Source organism: Rhinopithecus bieti, unplaced genomic scaffold, assembly GCF_001698545.2.
Source record: "Rhinopithecus bieti isolate Rb0 unplaced genomic scaffold, ASM169854v2 scaffold_35166, whole genome shotgun sequence".
Classification (NCBI taxonomy): Eukaryota; Metazoa; Chordata; class Mammalia; order Primates; family Cercopithecidae; genus Rhinopithecus; species Rhinopithecus bieti.
In genome coordinates, this window is record NW_016815254.1 from 1,293,955 (window position 1) to 1,318,380 (window position 24,426).

General features: G+C 36.9%; 1 protein-coding gene across 1 annotated transcript in view; it reads right to left on the reverse strand.

Annotated features, from left to right (window-relative positions):
• The window catches only part of LPGAT1 (lysophosphatidylglycerol acyltransferase 1), a 98,106-nt gene that overhangs the window by 32,213 nt on the left and 41,467 nt on the right, over positions 1-24,426 (reverse strand). Inside the window, 6 exon segments of the mRNA XM_017853047.1 lie at positions 7,745-7,871; positions 11,977-12,015; positions 12,018-12,044; positions 12,047-12,248; positions 16,028-16,123; positions 21,503-21,621. Coding sequence (XP_017708536.1) covers positions 7,745-7,871; positions 11,977-12,015; positions 12,018-12,044; positions 12,047-12,248; positions 16,028-16,123; positions 21,503-21,621 — 610 coding nt within the window.

The window sequence follows — 24,426 nt, forward strand, 5'->3', positions numbered from 1 at the left end:
AAAATAATCCACTGGGGTCTGAAAATAACATACAGGAGGTAACATTGACCATAAGTTGGTAATTGTTGAGGAGGTGTGATGTGCACATGAGATTTCATTTACAAGTCTGAAATTTTCTGTAATAAAAAGATTTTGAAGAAATAACTATTTCTGAAATTACAGCCCCTAAAACATATAAAAACTCATGACTTTTTTGTTTTGTTGTCTTAGGGAGTAAGGGTAAAAGCAGAAGGAAAGACCAAAATGGTATATTAATCAAAAATACATACAGGGTTAGGCATAAAATTACAAAATATTATTCTCTGTTTTTAAGTGTTGGTAATTTTTCTCACAAATAACTTTCCCTCATCTCTTTGACAATAATTCTCACTGTGCAGATGTAATTTTAATAATACTCTGCAAACTAATGTAGGCTATGTACGTGCCCAGCCATGGAAATTGCTAGATCACAGAGTATGTGCATTTTCAATGTATAAGTATAGTCAGCTAGTCCTCAAAGTGATCACAGTAGATTGTAATCTCATTAGCAGTATATAAGAGATCACCTTTTCCCATATTGGTGTCCAAGTCACCATCTTTGATTTTTCCAAATCTGATTGGCCTGAAATGGCGTATCATTTCTTTTATCAATTACAAATACCCTAAAGCAAATATGTCAAAATGTTAATGTTTGTTTACTCTTGCTAGACAGCATATGTATCTTTAAAAAATATTAATATTTCTTTTCTAAATTAATTCCCCCTCCCCAAATTAAAATAAGTTATTTTCCAAAGTTCATACTTGAATGCCTTCTCCCAAGTAACCAAAGTCCTAATCAAGTTACACATGAAAACAACACCTCTGCTTTTAGTAATCTATCTATGCCACTACACTTATGGTTATATCTCTTCTCAAGATTTTAAACATGAAAAATTAAGCTACTTCTGCACAAGGATCATTTTCTTTAACTCACTGTCCTAACTGAAGTGAAATAGACATTTATATTAAGGACAGACATTACTTTTGTCTTTATCCCTATAAATACTCTCCCTGTAATTAAAATCTAATCATGTTTAATTTTCCTATTAACCACTGAACAGCAATGCACTGTGCCCACTACTTGCTTAGCAGGAATAAGCTGTCTTCCAGTTTGACAGAAATAAAAAGAAGTCAGGAGGAGGAAAAAGTTCTTTACTCTCAGATGTTTCCCTTAGATGTCTTAGTTCTTTTAAAATAAGCATTACTTTTGGAAAAGTTCAATAATGTAGTTGTATGCAAGCTAATAAAAAATATTTCCCTAAACAATAAACAATATTGGTAATAAATGCATTTTTTAAAAAGCATCTTTTAAAGTAATAAATGACTGAGATCCAATATATGGAGAATGCTGATTTATAAATACCAGACTTATCAATAATCTATCATTCTTTATATATTTTAATAATGGTGCTTTATATTTACAAGGTGCTTTGTGTTTTTTAAAAGTCTTTGTTTCTTTTGAGACGGAGTCTCCCTCTGTCGCCCAGGCTGGAGTGCAGTGGCCGATCTCAGCTCACTGCAAGCTCCGCCTCTCGGGTTTATGCCATTCTCCTGCCTCAGCCTCCCAAGTAGCTGGGACTACAGGCACCGGCCACCCCGCCCGGCTAGTTTTTTGTATTTTTTAGTAGAGACGGGGTTTCACCGGGTTAGCCAGGATGGTCTCGATCTCCTGACCTTGTGATCCGACCGTCTCGGCCTCCCAAAGTGCTGGGATTACAGGCTTGAGCCACCGCGCCCGGCCTTTTTTTTTTTTTTTTTTTTTTTTGCGACAGAGTCCTGCTCTGTTGCTCAGGCTGGAGTACAGTGGCACAATCTCGGCTCACCACAACCTCCATCTCCCAGGTTCAAGCGATTCTCCTGTCTCACTCCCAAGTAGTAACAGGCACATGCCACCACACCTAGCTAATTTTTGTATTTTTGGTAGAGATGGGGTTTCACCATGTTGGCCAGGCTAATCTCGAACTCCCAGCCTCAAGTGATCTGCCCATCTCTGCCTCCCAAAGTGCTGGGATTACAGGCATGAGCCACCGTGCACAGCCTAAAAGACCCTTTTACCTGTACATCATTTGCATCTCACAACAATGCATCTGCCAAAGTCGGGGCAACTTCTGGCCACCAGAATCCCAGCATTAGCAAAGTTGCCTGAGCACTTAATCACCATTTGCCACAAATTTTCTGAGGAATATGCTCTCAATGCATGCCCTAAAAGTTCAACTTTTGAAACACAGCAATACTACCTATTTGTAAGACAGGTTCTAGTATACAACTCTGCCACATATGTTTACTTTCTCATCTATGCGGTATTTTAAGTACTTCAGTAGTATTTTATATAAAAATAATGTGTATTTTATGGTGTTTCATATATAACATGTCATGTCTTCTAGAAATCCTAAAAACCAACATAAGCCTGAGTAGTAAATTAATAGAGAAAACTGCTATTGGAAGAAATAAACAGTTTCAGAGTATTTAAAATAAGTTATTACATTCTTATGCTTTTTTCCTAAGTGTCAGTACAGAAATTTCAAATCAAGAAAAACATTCTGCTGTACATTCTGGCAATCTAGATATTCTTTTTCTATTTAAAGATTTTTTTTTTTTTAAAGAACTTATTAACACAGTATGAAGGGAGTTACTTTGTGGGAAAATGCCACTTTTGCTCAGAGATCTCCATATACTTGCTTGTCACATTATGTTCCAATGAGGTACAGAACAGGTAGTGGAATTTATTTGGCAGCTTGGACTATAATTTGTAAGAAGTGAAAATAAATGTATTATGGAAAAATAAAATTAGCCAGGCGTGGTGGCAGGTGCCTGTAAACCCAGCTACTTGTGAGGCTGAGGCAGGAGAACTGCTTGAACCCGGGAGGCAGAGGTTGCAGTGAGCCGATATTGCATCATTACATTCCAGCCTGAGTGACACAACGAGACTCTGTCTCAAAATAAATAAATAAATAGACAAACCATTGATTAATGTTAAATAAATCATGCTAACTATATTGTTTCCCAAGTGAATTCTGATGGTAAGGAATGCTATCGTATAACAATATAATACCCCAGCCACCCAGAGCCATCTTTTGTGGCTCTCAGCAGATACCAAGATGTACTACATAGGAAGCACAGTTATTGCCCTCTATGAAATCTACCTAAAATATAATAGAAGTATCTCAAATATATATACACTTATTATAGATTTAATACTTATGAATTGTTAACCTTTCTCTTAATCTGTACTTTCAACTGGGAGTTTCTCTTAGAATTCTGTTTCACGGCCAGGCACGGTGGCTCATGCCTATAATCCCAGAACTTTGGGAGGCCAAGGTGGGTGGATCACCTGAGGTCGGGAGTTCGAGACCAGCCTGACCAACACGGAGAAACCCCATCTCTACTAAAAATATAAAATTAGCTGGGCATGGTGGTGCGTGCCTACTGTAATCCCAGCTACTCGGCAGGCTAAGGCAGGAGAATCGCTTGAACCCGGGAGGTGGAGGTTACAGTGAGTCGAGATCACACCATTGCACTCCAGCCTGGGCAACAAAAGCGAAACTCCATCTCAAAAAAAAAAAAAAAAAATTGTGTTTCATTTAATTACTACTACCTATGAATTTGTTTTGATTTGATCCATAATAACTGCCTTTTAAGTGGTACTAGTGTTCTAGGACTCATCTATGTCAGCTCTCTTTTTTGTTTTTTTAAATTACAGAACTCTCTAGGCTTCTCATGCTTGTCAACTCTATAGATAACATTTAACCAACCACATTATTTCTTTTAAAACGGAGAAATTAAAATACATGAAATATCTCAAGTGGGATCTAATAAAAGTTGAGCAGGATGGATTACTTTCTGACTGTCATATGTCACATTTCCCAGGATTACAGTAAAAAACTAGCAACAGGCCAGGTGCGTGGCTAAAGCACATTGGAAGGCCGAGGCTGGCAGATCACCTGAGGTCAGGAGTTCGAGACCAGCCTGGCCAACATGGTGAAACCCTGCCTCTACTAATAATACAAAAATGAGCCAGGCATGGTGGCATGTGCCTGTAATCCCAGCTACTCAGGTGGCTGAGGCAGAAGAATCACTTGAACCCGGGAGGTGGAGGTTGCAGTGCCCACTGCACTGTAGCCTGGGCGACAGAGTGAAGCTGTGTCTCAAAAAACACAAACCAGCAACAGTACTGACTTGCCCAGTTATATACCATAATCACTAAGTGATCACTTTAATTAAATTCTCAAGAATGAGGGCTGCTTTATTTATTTATCTTTTTAAGTCTGCTAAGACGAAAACAAATCCTTTCTACATCATGTGAAACAAAATTGGCTGGTCTCATATGGATATGGTTTAATAGCTCGTATAGAGTTCTGGGAGAAATTATGCTTAACTGCAGAAAAGGGAGTAAATTATTGCCTTAAACTGCAGGAAAAAAAAAAAAAAAGGAAGCAACCTTTCGGGATGAATAGTTCAAATCTCCCTATAGGTGAAGATAAGCCAACAATGAACAAAACTACTACTTTTTAGTGAACTTTATAGTTTCCAGACCACCTTTTCCTATGCTTTGGGCACCCACTCCCCACTTTAAGCAGTTGATACTATCCAGTTTTTCTTTTTTTTTCGAGACAGAGTTTCGCTCTTGTTGCCCAGGCTGGAGTGCAACGGCGCCATCTCGGCTCACCGCAACCTCCGCCTCCCAGGTTCAAGCGATTCTCCTGCCTCACCCTCCCTAGTAGCTGGGATTACAGGCATGTGCCACCACGCCTGGCTAACTTTGTATTTTTTTAGTAGAGACGGGGTTTCTCCACGTTGGTCAGGCTGGTCTCAAACTCCCGACCTCAGGTAATCTGCCCACCTCGGCCTCCCAAAGTGCTGGGATTACAGGCGTGAGCCACCGTGCCCGGCCGATACTACCCAGTTTTTCTTGCCAACCTCCCCACATTACAAGAGAAAGGGATCTAATCCCAATTATTTATATTATTAACATTTATATATATAATGTGATTTCTAATGCTGCATTTTAAAACTTTTATTGAAACATCTTGTCCTTGTTTAAAATTTTAAAAATATAACCAAATGAACAAAAAGTCTGAATTAAAACCACTGTTTCTTTCCCTATGCACCATGGTGTTCTGATGGCCAAGAACAATACATGAGAAGTCACTCTATAGTTGATAGAGACTATATTCCCGGGAGCTGCTAAAGACGTGGCCCATATCCCCTCTCACAGGCTTCTTGCAAAAGCACAGTACTATCCTGACACCAGGACACCTCTGTTCTTTCCTGCTCTTTTCATTTGCTCTCCATTTCTGAACACAGGTCCTTCCTCTCCTGTCCAACATTGGTTAGACAATAATCTTCATTAAATTCCTGGGAAGAAAAGTATATCTCCTCACCTGTCCCAAGACTCCTAGGGTTTGTATGTATGTGCATATTCATAATCAGGCATAATTTGTACTTTAATATCTTGGAGTATGATTCTATAACATGATTTAATCTCTACTAGTTTAACACATTAAATTTTCTTTATTAGAAGTATTTTTCTGTATCAAACTGACCATTCCTCATCTTCTATCTATTATGAGGTTTTCATCTCTAAGTCAGGGGTCCTTAATTTCTTGAGGTCATAAATAATTTTGAGAACAGAGTGAAAGCTATGAACTTTCTCTGTAGAAAGGTATAAACATTCTCAAAAATTCATTTATTCAGTTATAAAATTCTCTGAGGTCTATCCATGAGCCCCAGCACTAAGAACCTCTGTTTCAAGTGAATGTAAGAGACTGTTAAAGTAATCTTGCTAAAAGTAGGCCATTTCTTCCATTTCTATTATCCTTTATGATTTGATTCATTTTTTTCCTGATTATAAACTAAAATTTCCTCCATTTACTGATTAAAAAAGAAAAGCAGGGTCACCTATACTAGAATGCCCATACAACACAATGTTTTCTTCCTCATCTCAGTTCTTTTTGGGGTATGATTTGCTAGGAAGATCTATATACATCCAATGCACATATATCAAATGCACATATAGTCATACATCCAATAGCCATGTATTCCTAGCTTGGGCATTAACATTGTCCTTCATTCATAGATTACAATGTAAAAACTTACTGAAGGTTTGCTATGTTTCACATATGTGGAAATAAAACTGTTCCTCGAGCAATTCTTCCAGGGCCTAGCACATTGCCTTATACAGAGTAACTGCTCAATAACTTAAGTAAAAGGGAAACCTGTGGAAAGAGTCGACTGAGAAAAGAGACACGAGGAATTACACTCTTACCTCAGTGTAAGCCACACACCAGAATCAACTGTAATTTTATAGTCATCCCTCACACATCAAAAAGTCCAACTATTAATTATGTAATTTTAAATTTCAGAATTTAATTTTCATTCAAATTCTTCCAACTCTGTACTTACATTTGTATTAATAAAACTCTGATGGTTTACACATATAAAAATATGCTACCTATGTACTATCAATGGTACGTAATTTGAGTTGTTTTCCTCTAGAATTGAGGGCTTTTGTGGCAACTGTGATGTTCCTTAGGACCAATTCCTCACCTTTGTAAGGTAGTTGCCAGGGGTTGAGGTCTTTCACATGGAAACACAGTAAGGCTAAAAGGCCTATAAAAGTGATCAAAACCCAACAGGCCTTATCAGCCTATGCTTCATACAAATACCTATCATATTTATATAAACTCCTTAAAAAAACTACAATAAAAAAACAAGAAGCTAGCATACATATTCAATAAATGTTTTTGCTATTGTTTATGCAAATGACATATTAAAATGTTAAAAATTTAAAAGTGTAAGTCATAGCTAAGTTACCAATTTAATCATTCAGAAAATCTTATGTGGATTGATTTAAAAACAAATTCAATTTCTGTCACAGGTGTGTGAAGCAGAGCAATTCTATCTCGAATACAGGCTGGGTAAAATGAGGCTGAGACCTACTCGGCTGCATTCCCAGATAGTTAAGGCATTCTAAGTCACAGGAGGAGACACGAGGTCAGCACAAAATACAGGTCATAAGGACCTTGCTAATAAAACAGGTTGCAGTAAAGAAACCAGCTAAAAACCACCAAAAGCAAGATGGCCACGAGAGTGACCTTTGGTCATCCTCACTGCTATGCTCCCACCAGCGCCATCAGTTTACAAATGCCATGGCAACATCAGGAAGTTACCCTATATAGTCTAAAAAGGCTAGGCATGAAGAATCCACCCCTTATTTAGCATATCATCAAGAAATAACCATAAAAATGGGCAATCAGCAGCCCCCGGGGCTGTTCTGTCTATGGAGTGGCCATTCTTTTATTCCTTTACTTTTGTAATATACTTGCTTTCACTTTACAGACTCGCCCTGAATTCTTTCTTGCACAAGATCCAAGAACATTCTGGGGTTCTGGATGAGGACTTCTTTTCTGTAATATCTCTATTAATACATACCTTCTTAAGCCAAGTGAGTATATATTTATCCTTGATGTTTGCCCTTTAAGTTAACTTTTACTCAAGTGTCAGGCAACCAAATAAACATAGTGCCTCTAGAATATCACTTTTAGAGATCTCTATAACTGAGTGAAATACCTACTTCAAATGATATTTTAATATTAAAAATGCAGCATAAGAATGAACTTGAGCCAACTATTTCTACTGTATGATTAAAAACTAAATATTAAGACATTCATGCTGTCCTGAGGTAGTATTGTTGGACATATGCTGAGTACTAATATAGAATTCTTACCTATAATGTACATGTGTGACTGTTGGTTTCCTGTATCCAAGGATCCAGGTTTGAATATCTATAGGTTCAGCTTTGGGATAAGCTATCGTCGTATCTATTATCCACTGGAGGCCTTTTGATTTGCTGTCTGAGAACAAAGAAAAAAAGACTTAAAATTAAATCAACTTTTATATTATCTGTAGCAAATAACATAGATTACTTGACCAGTGTAAGGTATATCAATATACCTTCTGGTTTAAGAAAAATTCTAAGGATGAACTTTAGTGCTGCTGTTCTATAATGTTCTTTAGAAGAAATTAAGCATTACTTATTGTGTTATAAAATGGATGAACCTCGAAACAAGGAACACTATTATCTACTGGACATGCACCATTCAAGTATCTGATACAATTATGCACTATGAAGATCTAATTTATATTTAACATTCCTATAAAAAACTGACCTATGAAAAGGTCAGAAGCTAAACTCACATCACAGAAACAAAAAACAGACTTCGAAACAAAACAAAATCATTCACTAAATATAACATAATATAATATAATATAATATAATATAATATAAACACCAAGATTTGTGATACTGAGGATAGGCATTAATAAATATTGGAACATGGCAACAAAATTAAGCATTCTTTATGGATACACTTGGTTGCTGCTCTTGAGGCTGGGCGTAGTGGCTCATGCCTATAATCCCAGTACTTTGGAAGGCAGAGGTGGGCAGATCACCTGAGGTCATGGTGAAACCCTATCTCTACTAAAAATACAAAAAATTAGCCAGGTATGGTGGCGCGTGTCTGTAATCCCAGCTGCTTGGGAGGCTGAGGCAGGGCAATTGCTTGAACCCAGGAGGTGGAGGTTGCAGTGAGCCAAGATCACTGCCACTGCACTCCGGCCTGGGTACAAGAGCGAAACTCCGTCTCAAAAAAAAAAAAAAAAAAAAGGCCGGGCGCAGTAGCTCATGCCTGTAATCCCAGCACTTTGGGAGGCCGAGACAGGCAGATCACCTGAGACGGAAGTTTGAAACCCCGTCTCTACTAAAAATACAAAATTAGCCAGGTGTAGTGGTGCACCCCTGTAATCCCAGCTACTCTGGAGGCTGAGGCAGGAGAATCACTTGAACCCAGGAGGTGGAGGTTGTAGTGAGCTGAGATCGCACCATCGCACTCCAGCCTGAGCAACAAGAGCGAAACTCCATCTCAAAAAATAAAATACATAAAAAATAAAAAAATAAATAAATAAATAAAAAGCAAAATATCTCCCTCAGTTTTAGCAAGAGTTATATGTACACATAAAGCAATAAAGCTTCCTGCCTTTTGGAAGGTACAACTGGTGACTACTGTTGTGGAGACGGGATGGTAAGTTCTGCTAAGTTTGATCCTTTGCACACTGTTTTTATCCCAGCATGGGGTACAAAGGTGAGTGAGAACTGAGAGCAGAATCATCACAGAGGATACTGATGGTCAGACTTTAAGAGTATAATGGTCCATTCTTTATTTGAAGTATGTAAGAAATTCCTAAAAAAAGAAAACTCATTTTCAAGCATAAGTCCAAATGTGCATTAGGAATCAATGATATATTACTTTTGTATGTCAAATAATTTAAAACTGGCCTTAAATTCTGTAAAGATTTTAGAACAACATTGTGAAGGAGAAAAATATACTTGTAAAACAAGTAAAAAAATTTTTTTTAAATAACATATTGCTAAATGAACTGAGTTTATGTAAAGAAACACACTTTAACAAGCTACCAATGATATGCATGCTGAAATGTTTAGGAGTAAAGTATACTAATGAAGCTTATTTTTAGACACATTAAAAAATGAAACAACCAAGATGGATTAATGGATGGATAGAATGATGAAGAGATAATCTAGTCAGCTCACAGACATCCACTGCAAAATTCTTTAAACTGTTATGTATGTTTGAAAATTTGTATAATTAAATGATGAGAAAAAACACCAAAATTCAGTTTAATATCTGTTAAATCATGTGGTAACAAAATACTAATCTTTTAAAGTTAATCAGACAGAACTTAATTTTGGTATATGTGTATGGATCACATATTAAAACAAACACAAAGGCATGGTTTGTGTATACATGGAATAAAATGCTAGTTAATATAAACACAAAAGAAAATAAAATGCAAAATACCAAAACATGGAAAAGAATAATAAAATACAGGTAAAACTAGTTTTCAGGTATACTTATGGTTTTTCTTCTAAACAGGCAGAATGAAAAACTTTAAGGTAGGATTAAAAAATAAACTACTCTGCTTTAGTTACAAACGTAAACTAGCTCTCTCTAAAAGAAAACAACGATTTTTCTTCACTATTATGCAATCAGTATAACAATTGCCCCTACATTTGAGATCTAGACCACCACAGGATATTGCCTGGGTGGAACTATTTTAAAACAGCAATCTTTATTAGTGCAACTAATCCTGTTTGGAAGACATTTGCCTTCAAGCTTTGGCTTGGCTGCCATTGCCACAGTGTCTCTCCAGCAGTGAAACTATTCTGAACGTTCCTTTTCTATTAAAAGACTCTTCCAATTTGTCTTTTTAATAGATGATGGAAGATTAAGAGAGCTGACTGCCAAGCAGCTGCTTGGGAGAAACAAATAAAAGGAAAACTCAGTTAAATCTGAGTTAAATCACAGACATTATTTCTATGTCTGGTCCTGATTGCCATTTAAAAACATATTGTTTCTGAGGGCCAATCATTTCAATTATTATTTTATTTTATTTAAAGAATAGGAAAAGAAATAGCAAAATACTGCAAAGGAAACAGGCCTAGTGAATGCCTTTCAGCTTTCTAACTTATAACCAGACTTTCACAGTAGTATCTTAGGTAACTTGTTCAAAACAGTCTCCATGCTATGGGCACAAATATCTTCTGCAAAACTTTGTAATTTATCAGGCTATTTGCAAGATAGTTGCATCTTTGAGTATGATTTGCTTTTTGATGGTAAGAAGGTAATACATACACATTATTTTTAACAACGGAAAATTCAGAAAAGCATTAATAGAGAAAAATAATCCATAATGTTACAACTCAGAAAAGCAATCACTGCTAACATTTTGGTGCCCTTGCTTTCATGCATTTCCTACTGCCTCGTTGTTTACAGACTTGAATTCAAATTGTTTTCAGAAGAGTTGTATGTTTGCCCACCCTATTAACAGAAGAGCATAAATATTTTTCCAAGCCAATACAAACACTCCATAAACATCATTTGTAACAGCTGTGTTGTATTCCGTTGTATGGATATTTGATAATTACTAATCCATTCTCACTTCTGGCTAATTCCAATGTTTTGGCTATTATAAATAATCTGTAATAAACCTATTTGCCTGCATTTCAGATTATTTTCTTTTGATAAATATTTGCAGTGGAATAACTGAGTCATTTATTAACACTTAATGCTCTTAATACTATCAAATTGCATTAAATTAGTTCTCTGTATTAAAAACAAACAAGGCTGGACACGGTGGCATACTCCCAGCACTCTGGGAGGCCAAGGCAGGAGTATCACTTCAGGTTAGGGGTCTGACACTAATCTGGTCAACATAGTAAGACCCCCATCTCTACAAAACAACTAAAGAATTAGCCAGGCATGGTGGCATGTGCTTACAACCTCAGCTACTCAGGAGTTTGAGGTGGGAAGATCGCTTGAGCCCAGGAATTCAAGACTATGGTGAGCTATGATCATACCACTGCACTCCAGCCTGGACAACAGAGCAAGACTGTCTCCCAAGAAAATCCAGGAAAAAAACAAAAACAAACAAACAAACAAAAGAAGACCAAAAGCTTTCTCAATTTGATAAATGAAAATATTATCTGATAAATGAAAAGACTAATTTTTCAAACATGTCATTTCTATAGTTATATCTTTTAGTCTAGCAATTCCACTTCTAGGAATCTGTACTACAGAAATAGTTCCACCAATATGTAAAGATATTTGTAAGAATGTTTACTGCAGCCGTGGGAATGGCTCCATATAAGTAAGACAGGAGAAAGACATCTTTGACTTTATGCATTTCTGTATTATTTGAGTAAATTACTAAAAGCATAGACTTCTTTTGTAAATGGAAACATTTTAAAAAATTACAGTTTCATCTTCTCCCTAAGTATTATTTTAACAAAATTATAAATATAAAAAAGAACACTGATCATCTTCTGTAACTCCAGAAAATCCTTTAACTCCAACAAGGTAAAAAATGCTAAAACCATCATACCTAATTCTTTAGCATCTCCTCCTGCTGGACTTCCATTTTCTGTTGTGCTACAAGTGCATTCAAAATAATTTTGTTGCCCCAGACCTTGGCAGAGTAACATTTGTAAGAAATGGCAAGTTATTTTTCTTGGCAAATGCCTGACTTGTTTCTCGCCGCTTCCTGAGGAAGCCCCCTTCTGGAAACAAAACAATCCATTTTCGATCTCTGCTCCTGTAATTATTTTCTAAGTGCTTCTTGAGAAGCAGCAGCTGTTGGTCACGATAAGATCTTCCCTAGAAGGCACACACACATTGTAATAAGTACAGGTACATCCAAAATTAAAATGCCATAAAATTAAATAGAAATTACAGCTTCTAAATTAAAATCCAATCATAGAATAGAATAGTGATTTCCCTCCCCCCTCACCTTACTTCCCTTTTTGACCACAGTGGTAAAAAGAGAGAAGTTATTAGCCCTTATACAAATAAATCTGTCTTTCTGAAGGAAAAGGAAATTGTTCTGATTGCCCTTGAAAGTTCAGCCATTCATCAATTCAGTGACTATTTACTGAGTGCCTGCTATGTGCCATGCACTGTCCTAGGCACTAGACATAGAGGAGGAAATAAGAGACTTTCATGGAGCTTACACTCTAGTTTGGGAAGATGGTATATGTGGAGTGGAAATTCAACTAGTAATATGTGTTAGGAAGAAAACAGTAAAAGGATAGAAAGGGTCAAGAGGGTCAGAGAAACCCACTATGAGGAGGTGAAAATGTGAGGGAATAAGTAATGTGAAGATGCAAGGCAGAATATTCCAGGTGACAAGAACGAAAAGGACAAAGGTCATTTATTTGGTGGGAATGAGTATGGCATGTTCAAAGAACAGCACCAAGGCCAGTGTGGCTGAAATGTGATAAACAAGGAAGTCAGTGGTAGGAAGAGAAGCTACAGAGGGAGGTGGAGACCAAATGAGAAGAGCCTTATGCATGGTAAGTAGTTTTGGAGCGGACATCTTTGGATAGTTTTGAATAAGGAAGTGTTACAATCTTATTTATGTTTAAAAGTCTGACCAGCCTGGGCAACATGGTGAAACCCCGTCTATACAAAAAAATACAAAAATTAGCCGGGTGTGATGGCACATTTAGTGGTCCCAGCTACGCAGGAGGCTGAGGTGGGAGGATCATTTGTGCCCACAAGTTCGAGGATGCAGTGAACCCCGATGGTACCACTGCACTCCAGCCTGAGGTGACAGAGTGAGATCCTGTTTCAAAAAAAAAAAATAAAGAAAATCTGCTGGCTCCTGTGACCAAAAGACCACAGGAGATAATAAGTTAGAAGACTTGCAGTACTGCACACAAGGGAATTTGACAAGATTCAATTATATTGTATTGATGATAAGTAGTTACATTCGGGAAAAAATGTGAAAGTAAAGCTAAAAAGACATTCTAATGGACTGTATCTTAGTTGAGAGGGAAAGAGAGAAAAGAAGATGACCTGAAGTCTAAAATGAAGAATCTAGAAAAATTTGTAGGAAGGCCCAAAGCTTACAACTACATATCACAAAGGTTCTTTCAGTGTGATCAATTTGCCAATATTTTCCAGCCAACAAAATTACAGAAGCTCCTCAAAATAATTAGTGTGCTTTCAGTCTTTAGATCAAATGTATCCCAAATAGAAAACATGTAAGACATTTTCTTAGTTTACTGAGGTGAACTGATTATGATTAAGATAGCTATTAAGTTCTCAAGATTATACATAAAATATTTTACTATTCTTGGAAAAGCTTGTCAAAATGGTCTAGTAGTAAAGTCTCAAGAGAATTTTCTTTTAAACATTAATGCTTTTTCCCTTCCTTCCCCTCATGTTATAGATTTTTATTACTAGTCTATCAGAGAAAAAAATGCTCTTTAGAAATAAATTTGTAAACTTTCTAGATACTTTGAAATATAATCTCTATGTATGCAAAACTTCACATAGTAATCACAAGAAAATATTTTGCAGTACCTAATTTTCGACTTTTATCTAAAAGTACACTGATAATCTAGTATAATTTAGCCTCTTTTTTTTTTTTTTTTGATGGAATCTTGCTGTGTTGCCCAGGCTGGAGTGCAGTGACACAATCTCGGCCCACTGCAACCTCTGCCTCCCAGGTTCAAGCGATTCTCCTGCCTCAGCCTCCAAAGTACCTGAGACTACACGTGCGTGCCACCATCCCAGCTAATTTTTGTATTTTTAGTAGAGACAGGGCTTCACCATGTTGGCCAGGCTGGTCTCAAACTCCTGGCCTCAAGCAATCTGCCTATCTCGGCCTCCCAAAGTGCTGGGATTACAGGCATGAGCCACAGAGCCCGGCCCCTCTTCTTGATGCCTGAGGATAATCATTAGGGTCAACTGTTACACTACACTATAAATTCAATTATTTCCTAAAGCTGGAAATGAGGTAAGGTGCTCAGCTAGCTTTTCAGATCCCTGAGACTGCTAAGATTTCTAACTGTTGGTTCTGCTGCCTTCTCTGAGCTATTACACTAGGATCATTGTTAAGTTGTCCTGATCAGTTTATTTTGTCTTGACCTTGTGTCTACTCCCAATTGCCACTTCTTGTGGTTCCAAGCTATGCTTATATTTGTTTCTCTGCTCAGAAGAATAAAGGTGTTTCCAAAAAAAAAGATATAATGTCCAGTACATAAAACTGTCTGGAGTAAAGTATAGGTGTCTTGTGATACCTATTTTCACAGAACTTAGAAGTTTTTCTACTCACTTCCAGCTTATTTCTGAATTTGTGGTTCTTGGAAAAGGCTTAATCAGATTCACCAGTTATTTATTAAGTAATTATTATGTGCGAAGCACAGCACAATCCAGGTTGTTAAATATGTAAACACCAAATAAGTGTGGTATTGTCATACATAAAAGCACTTACATATCATATTTCAGTCATCCATTCTGGTGAAAATAAAGCATGCAATACTAGTAACAAGTCAAGAAAATAATGTAGTGCTGATAAGAGGCTATCGTTCTTCTTCCTACCTAAACTATTCCTAACGCTTAGGACTTTCCAATACACCTTCCTCCATCAAATCCATACTTATTCTTTAAAACTTGTGCCAAGTATCATCTTCTCCTCTGAAGTTTTTCTGGATTCACATAAAACTGATATACTTATTTTTCCCACTATGAATTCCCAAAACATCTCCCATTATTATTATTACATTAACTTATTTATTATTTATTTATTTAATAATCTGCCTATCGTAATTTAGATATCTACTATATTATACAACAGTGCCTTATAAATAAAAATAATAGTGATACAATAGTAGTAATCAAGATAAAAATGATGATAAAGGTAGCAGGCATTGTTCTGAGTGCTTTATAGATATTACTTCATTTAATCCCCACAACAACCATTGTGGGGGATACTACATATTATTCAAGTTTGGAAAACAAAGAAACTTGAGTGTTTAAATAATTTGCCCAATTCACATAGCTAAGAAACTGAATAGTGGGCAATGTTTACTAAACTAAATTGTACCCTCTAAATGGGAGAAGAGTAGAGGTTAGAATGTTTGCATTTTAAGTATTTTAATACTTATCCACACTCAAATTGAGATTGAAATAAATGGTTAGGGAACAAAGATTCAGAGAAAGAGCTCCCTGAGCTGGGCACGGTGGCTCACACCTGTAATCCCAGCACTCTGGGAGCCCAGGCGGGTGGATCACTTGTGGTCAGGAGTTCCAGACCAGCCTAACCAACACAGTGAAACCCCATCTCTACTAAAAATACAAAAAGTAGCTGGGTGTAGTGGCATGCCTATAGTCCCAGCTACTCCAGAGGCTGAGGCATGAGAATCACTTGAACCCAGGAAGTGAAGGGTTACAATGAGCCGAGATGGTGCCACTGCACTCTAGCCTGGGTGACAGAGCAAAACTGTCTCCAAAACAAAAAAAAACAGAGCTCCCTGAAACCAGTTAGCAGTAGCCCTACCTACTATAATTGGTTTTGTTATACCTCTTTTTATAATCAATAATCAATTTGACCAGGCTATCACTGTGGGAAAAAAGTGCTTATTACTTACCTGTCTTATAAAGAAGTCTCCATGGACCAGAGAAACAATTCCAAAGTTTGTGTACTTAAAAATATGATCCATCAACCACATCATCTGAGCAACAACCTAAAATATTGAAAAGCAAGAAACAATATTGGATAGAAGAAACCTGACTATAGTCGAGCCGAGTCTCCAAGCTTTAAATATAATCATCCAAGTATACTTTTAATTAACCAAAATATTTTAAATCTACCTCTATTTCTACAAACAAAGCACAGTTACTAACAGTGTCTACATGAAAAATTACAGGTCTTGATTCCAAGTCTTCGAGTCCTAAGTCATAGGTACATATATCACTATATAAAAAATGAAATTCAAGTAACTTCTTAAATTTGGACTTAATGATTTCAAATTTGTTCTACCCCAAACAAAGTCTCTGGTAATTATTACATAACTTGCAAAATTATTTTGAAACAATACAACAAAATGGTTAAGTTATCAAAGAAGACTATATATTTAATGAACATTCACTTATAGCTCTATAGAATCTGAGTGTAGCTCTATAGAATCTGAGTGTAGATTCATGGCAAAGTATAAAAAGTTAGTGTCCAAAATAAAACATTTAAAAATTAATATAATAGAATGATTTACATATTCTATTATGAAGAATATTTATTAGTGTATGCAAAATCATGTTCTTTGCCAGGATAAAAATATTTGTAGTGCCTTAGTCCTTAAACAGAAAAATATTATCCACTGCTGATAAGTGTTAATACCTATATCGAGGGCAGAAGACTTTCTTCCATGCAAATTTAAAAATTAAAAATACAGGTCAGGTACAGTGGCTCACGCCTGTAATCCCAGCACTCTAGGAGGCAGAGGCAAATGGATCACTTGAGGTCAGGAGTTTGAGACCAGCCTGGCCAACATGGTGAAACCCCAGCCAGGTGTGGTGGTGCATGCCTGTAATCCCAGCTACTTGGGTGGCTGAGGCAGGAGAATTGCTTGAATCCGGGAGGCAGAGGTTGCAGTGAGCCAAGATTGAGCCACTGCACTCCAGCCTGGGTGACAGAGAGAGACTCCCTATCAAAAAAAAAAAAAATTTAAAAGTACAAACAGGATCTAATTAATGAATCGGTTAATTGTTCTTTCCTGCTGAGGAAATAGCATTCCTTGTTATAAGCCTTAACTGAAGTGAAAGCTGCAACTTCAATCAAGAATGCAGTAAGCTCTACTTTGGTTTCCCATGGGAACAATAGATGTAAACATCATCTCTAAGAACCAATTTATGTGAACCTACACATATGGAAAAAACTGAAACACTGATATCCATGTGCTGCTTTTATAAAAGCATTATAAAAGCCCACAGATGATATATATTACAGCTTCTGCCTTAGTTTTCCAGCTACACAACTCCTACTCCATCACCTTTACAATATTAAATCATTTTTTTTAAATGAAGATATATGCCCAGTCAAAGAAAGAACTAATACCTCAAGCAATTAATATAGAGTAAGATAATCACCAGCATCCCATCTTGCTTTGCTTTAAAATGATGATTACAGTACTTTGTTTAAATACACTGAGATTTGGACTAAATGAAATTTGTTGAAAAGTGTCCCCAAAACAAACAAAAAGCAGTGGATTCAACCTATAAAGCATTTTAGCTTTAGACACATTATGAAGTGTAGTTGTAATTTATTGACTTCTGGGTTTTAAGTGCCAAATAACTAGCTTTTATATTTAATCTTTCATTCACGATGTATTTATTTCTTCAGTTAGAAGGGTCACTTAAAACATAAATTCAGTAAAGATAGCCAAACTATTTTCTGAGATTTGTAAGGATAGCTCTGTTCCAACTTATTTTAGGGGAAATGTTATAAGTCAATAAATGTTTATAAAACATTTAATAAAGTTCTTTTGACAGAAATAAAAATTCTTAGTTTTATCATAAATTGTCATAAAAGGCCAAGACAATTCACAGACACTTATTAAAAAGGTACCAGGCCAGGCACGATGGCTCACACCTGTAATCCCAGCACTTTGGGAGGCTGAGGCCAGCGGATCACGAGGTCAAGAGATTGAGACCATCCTAGTAAACATGGTGAAACCCCGTCTCTACCAAAAAATACAAAAATTAGCTGGGCGTGGTGGCGGGCACCTGTAGTCCCAGCTACTTGGGAAACTAAGGCAGGAGAACTGCTTGAACCTGGGAGGCGGAGGTTGCAGTGAATTGAGATGGCACCACTGCACTCTAGCCTGGCAATACAGCAAGACTCCGTCTCAAAAAAAAAAAAAAAAAAAGGACCAACACTTTCAAAAAAAAAAATTAATCCTTTGTTTCATATTCTTCAAAAGAAGGATGAGTAAACATAAGCTGCCTAAATCAACTCTGTCAATGTTTGGTAGGTCTGTCACTCAGAACTTTTTCATTATTTCTAAGAGACAAAATCAATCTGTATCAATTATTCTTTATCTGAATGCACAGATTTTTTACATATCAGAACACCGTATAGAGACTTAAACAAATTACTGCACTCTTCTTTCCTTTTGAAATTATAATAAGGTCAATGGTTCTCCATTGGGTGAGTATGGAAACTGCAGGATAATTTTGGTCCTTGTGGACTAAGGAGTGCTACTAGCATTTACTGTGGACTAAGGAGTGCTACTAGCATTTACTGTGTGGCAGCTGGGTACACAAAACATCTGGCAATGTCCAGGACAGTTCTCAGCAACACTGCTGTCCTATTAAAATGCCAATAGTACTCCCACTGAGAAACTAATGGGGGCTTCAAGAAATCCCCTAAATTAAAAAAGCTATGTTATAATTACATTACCATCAAAGTAATATTTTTTAACTGGCCCACAACAGCCTTCCTTCTTCGAATGTATCCATAAAGTATAAAATAAATCAAGTAAACATTCCTACTAGTGAATACAAATTAATATTGCTCTGTAATTATTAGGCAGCAGGGAGAGATTATAATGCTTCCACCCTTATATTTCTCAGTTACTCCTTTATAAAAGAAAGTAAAATATTCTTCTAGATTTCAAATTATTCAATATTATCAGAGCATTATTTAGAATGCTCAGTATTAACTAATCTGAAATGAAATAATTACTTGGGACTTAAACATTTTTATAAAGGCAAACAAGCCAACCAAATTTTCTTTTGTCCACATGAGTGGGGAATTTTAAATTACCTAATATTCTGGTTGATACAGTTATCATCTATGCCAAACTGGTGTTAGAATACAGTTAGACATATTTATATTGACCATTTTAATCACCCTTTGAGATTCAAAAACCACTTAAGGACACTGTAGGCCCTCAGGATAATCACTATAAATGTAATGATCCTATCTGTACGAGTAACAATGCTAACTAATTGGACAGTCTCTTTTATAGATAGCCAAATCAACTAGTTTTGCAAAATTTTAATGTCATGAACTTAGGGGACAGGCAATAAATATTATTATAAATGCAAATATATCTACACAGTGATACTCTTTTAACAATTCAAGATCCTGAATATAAGAAAAGATTTAATGTATTCCACATTCCAGCAAGATTATGCCACTGCTTTTCAGACAGACAAGAAAAACAGATTCTACAATAATAAAACATATTTTTCTTTAATCTCCTCTCATTTTCTGACACTACCCTAACCTAGTGAATCAAAATCTCTGAAACCTAAACACACCAGGGCTTATTCTCACTTTGATGTTTTTGCCAAGATTGTTTCATTAAGAAAGAAGTCCTTGCTTTACCACTCTACCTAACTAAACTCTACTCATCCTTCAAGGCCAAGTTTATGTCCTCTCCCCTTCATAAAGTTTTCTATGTCCATGAGGTACACGGTGCACTTACCCTCCACTGAAGCCATCTCACTTGGCAATTAAGTATTGTTTATGGCTCATGCCTATAATCCCAGGACTATGGGAGGCCAAGAGTGGGTGGACCACCTGAGATCAAGAGTTTGAGACCAGCAGCCTGGCCAACATGGCAAAACCCCGTCTCTACTAAAAATACAAAAATTAGCCAGGCATGGTGCCCATGCCCACAGTGCCAGCTGCTTGGGAGGCTGAGGCACGAGAATTTCTTGAACCCAGAAGGCAGAAGCTGCAGCAAGCCAAGATTGCACCACTGCACTAGAGCCTGGGAACAGTGCAAGACTCCATCTCAAAAAAAAAAAAGCATTGTTTGAGATACCCTTCTTCCACCTGCCACTAGGCTGTCAGCACCCTGATGAGAAGAACTGTATCTTATAGGATGGTGTTTACACTTCTTATAGTCACTGATCATAACTACTAAGCCCTTAATGAACTTCCATTTATTTGATTATTTACTATTAGGTCACACATTAACTCCATTAATTTATACACTTTATATTTATTTAGTTTTCTATGAACATAACCTCTTTAACTTCTAAGGTGATAATTCGTTTAAGGCTAAAGACTGAATTTATTTTTTAAATCCACTCAGTTTATAAATATTTATTCTATCATAAGCAATATTCCCCCAACCTTTTGTTTTAGAGATGGGGTCTTGCTATGTTGCCCAGGCTGGAGTGCAGTGGCTCTTCACAGGTATGATCCCACTACTGATCAGCACAGGAGTTTTGGCCTGCTCCATTTCCAACCTGGGCTGGTTCACCCTTCTTGTGCGAGCTAGTTGTTCACTACTCCCAGGAGATCACCATATTTATGCTCAACTTAGTACAGACCACCTATCAGCATAAAGAACTACAGCCCAAACTCCTGGGCTCAAGCGATCGTCCTGCCTCAGCCTCCCAAGTAGCTTGGACTACAAGCTGCACCACTGTGCCAGGCCAAGGCAGCTTTTTGTGTTCGTATTTTTCAAACTGGCAATCCACTGCTTCATCTCCAGATAGCCCTCAATTTGAACTATATTAACCTGCTTTCATCCCAGTTACTATTTTTTAAAACAGTCTTATTGAAATATAATTCACATTGTCCCAGTTTTTTTTTTTTTAAGTCTCTACATCCCACTTCTGGGTGACTTAGAATGATATATTTTTCCTTTTAATATTTTCTAAATTTTTATTGAAAGTAGTATACATACTAAAGTCTATGTCTATATTTCAAAGCACAGTAAGATATTTGAATGGATTCCCTTTTTTTTTTTTTTTTTTTTTTTTTGAGATGGAGTCTTGCTCTGTCTCCAGGCTGGAGTAGTGCAGCGGCATGATCTCGGCTCACTGCAGTCTCCACCTCCCTGGTTCAAGTGATTCTCCTGCCTCAGCCTCCTGAGTAACTGGGACTACAGGCATGCACCACCACATCCAGTTAATTTCTGTATTTTTAGTAGAGATGGGGTTTCACCATGTGGTCCTGGATGGCCTCAATCTCTTGACCTAGTGATCTGCCCACCTCAGCCTCCCAAAGTGCTGGGATTACAGATGTGAGCCACCATGTCCGGCCGAATGGATTCCTTTTAACCTTCCTTTCTGGATGTCTACCTACTGCCTTCAGGGTAGCTTACCAGTCCTTTGTCCTGGAGGCACATCATCAGTGTGCACACATCTCCTGTTGCCTGATGATTCACCAACATCACTGCTTCATCTTTTGAAACTGCTTTAATATCTTCTCCCCATTCCATCACTGTAAGAATAAAAAGTTTCAAAGCTCTCATTTTAAAGATTTTTATAATATCACAAACCTTATATTAGAAAAAATTATGTATATTAATGATGATATGTCACCTAGCTAAAACATCCAAAAGTTTACAACTAAGTCTATTTCCTATGCAAATCAGAATGTTAATATAACTTTTATAGAGCCCCCAAATATACATTAAAATATAAAATGATCATTCTTTATTTATTTATTTACTTATTTTTGAGACAGTCTAGCTCTGTCACCCAGGCTGGAGTGTAGTGGTGCGATTTCGGCTCACTGCAACCTCCACCTCCCGGTGCAAGCAATTCTCCTGCCTCAGCCTCCAAGTAGCTGGGATTACAGGTGCACACCACCAAGCCCAGCTAATTTTGTATTTTAGTAGAGATGGGGTTTCACCATGTTGGCCAGGCTGGTCTCAAACTCTTGACCTCAAGTGATCCACCTGCCTTGGCCTCCCAAAGCGCTGAGATTACAGGCGTGAGCCACCATGCCCAGCTATGGTCATATCTTTGATCTAGAAGTTCTATTTCCTAGAATTTATCCTACAGAAACTTTTGTTCAAATAAGCAAAGATATATGTATAAAGAATGTTTATCACAACATAAATGTTCACCAACAAGGGAATGGACAAGAAAATTATGATGTAATAGGAGAGTATAAACCCATTAAAATAATGGAGGATATCTCTTATTCACTAACCCAAAAAAGACATATTATCAACTAAACAAAGCAAATCACAAAACAGTAAATATAGCATGATCCCATCTTTTTAAAGCAGGAATACCATCTATGTGTTGTTCAATGCACTGAAAAAAGTCTAGAAAAACAAATTTCAAACTGTTAATACTGATCATCAATGACAGGTGGTTCCCAACCCTTCAGATTCTATTTTATAAGAAAATATTCAGACATAATAATACATACTTTCACCTTAAAAAAAGAAAACTAATAAAAATGCCAAATTATTTGAAGTTATCAGATGAAAAGTCACTGCACCAAAATCCATTGGTACATTCTAAGGGAAACATTGGTATTTCTATGTAGTTATGCCTCATTTCATTTTTTATTTATTTTTAATTTTTTTGAAACAGGATCTTGCTCTGTTACCTTGGCTGGAGTGCAATGGTGCAATCACAGCTCACTGCAGATTCAAGCTCCCTGGGCTAAGTGACCCTTCTACCTCAGCCTCCTGAGTAGCTCGGACTACAGGTGTGTGTCATCATGTCCAGCTAATTTTTGTATTTTTTTTGTAGACACAGGGTTTTGCCATGTTGCCCAGGCTGATCTCAAACTCCTGGGCTCAAGCAATCTACTGGCCTCAGCCTCTCAAGGTATTGGCATTACAGGCATGAGCCACCGCACTCAGCCACCTCATTTTGCAGTAAATTTATTTCAAGCCTCAGTTTTCAAACATCAGAATTCCGCAAAGAAGCTTCTAGCATTTTTTGATATGAATTACCAAAGGCCGATTCTATATTAGTATTCACTTTTACCCTATCTTTATCTCACTCACTGCTACAAGGAAAAAAGTCAAGCCACCTGTGTGTAAAAGCTCTGGATGAAATAGGGATAGGGAGACCTATTGAGAGCCAATTTTGCACTATATTTCAAAATTAACAAATGCACAAACCTTTTCACCTAGGAATTCTACTTCTAGAAATGCATCCTACAGATACACTCATTTATGTGCAAAATGACATGTACACAAGGCTACTCATTGCAGCTTTGATTGTGAATATACTTAACAAGACTGAAAATAAAGTACACTTGAAAATTAAGATGAATTTTAAAATTCAGGTGAATTTCATGTTAGCATATTTTACCACAATTAAAAACATTTTTTAAGGGAGACCAGCTAAGTAAATTATATCTATGAAATGGAGTATTATGCAAACATAGCACTTATGTACTAATATGAAATGATATACTTTAAGTAATAAAAGCAAAGTGTAGAATAGGATGAGGGATGCCATTAGTTGTGGTTTTTTTGTTTTGTTTTGTTTTTGGGATGGAGTTTTGCTCTTGTTGCCCAGGCTGGAGTGCAATGGCATGATCACGGCTCACCGCAACATCCAACTCCTAGGTTCAAGCAATTCTCCTGCCTCAGCCTTCCGAGTAGCTGGGATTATAGGCATGCACCACCATGCCCAGTTAATTTTGTAGTTTTAGTAGAGACGGGGTTTTTTTGTTGGTCAGGTTGGTCTCGAACTCCCAACCTCAGGTGATCCACCCACCTTGGCCTCCCAAAGTGCTGGTACTACCGGCCTTAGCCACCACGCCCAGCCTAGTTATGTTTTTAAAAAGGACAGAGAATATACTAACCAAATGAAAACTCCCCATATGCCCCTCTTGACAACCCTCCAATGGAGACACATGGACATACAAACACACAAACACACACACACACACATGCACAACATTCTTTCATTAATACATTCTTCATTCAATAAATCAGCATCAGGCACGGTTAGGTATTGTGGATATAAAATAAATAAAAACATTTCAAGTATTATTCTAAAGTGAACAGCAGTTAAAACTCAAGAAAGACTAGCTTGGTTCTATAAATAGTGGGTAATGTGGAAAGTTTTCTGGCTCTCCATCTGTATTAATAGATGTCTCATAACCAAATAGTCCTTTAACGCAGTCTGTGCTGCATGAGTGGAAAATACTAGATACCTAGGCCCATGCAGTGGGAAGGCATATATGTCAATATAACTGCAAATAAGAATGCGTTTTTACATAAAATATATCTTACCTGTTTGCTTTATATAAAGCAGATAAATCTAG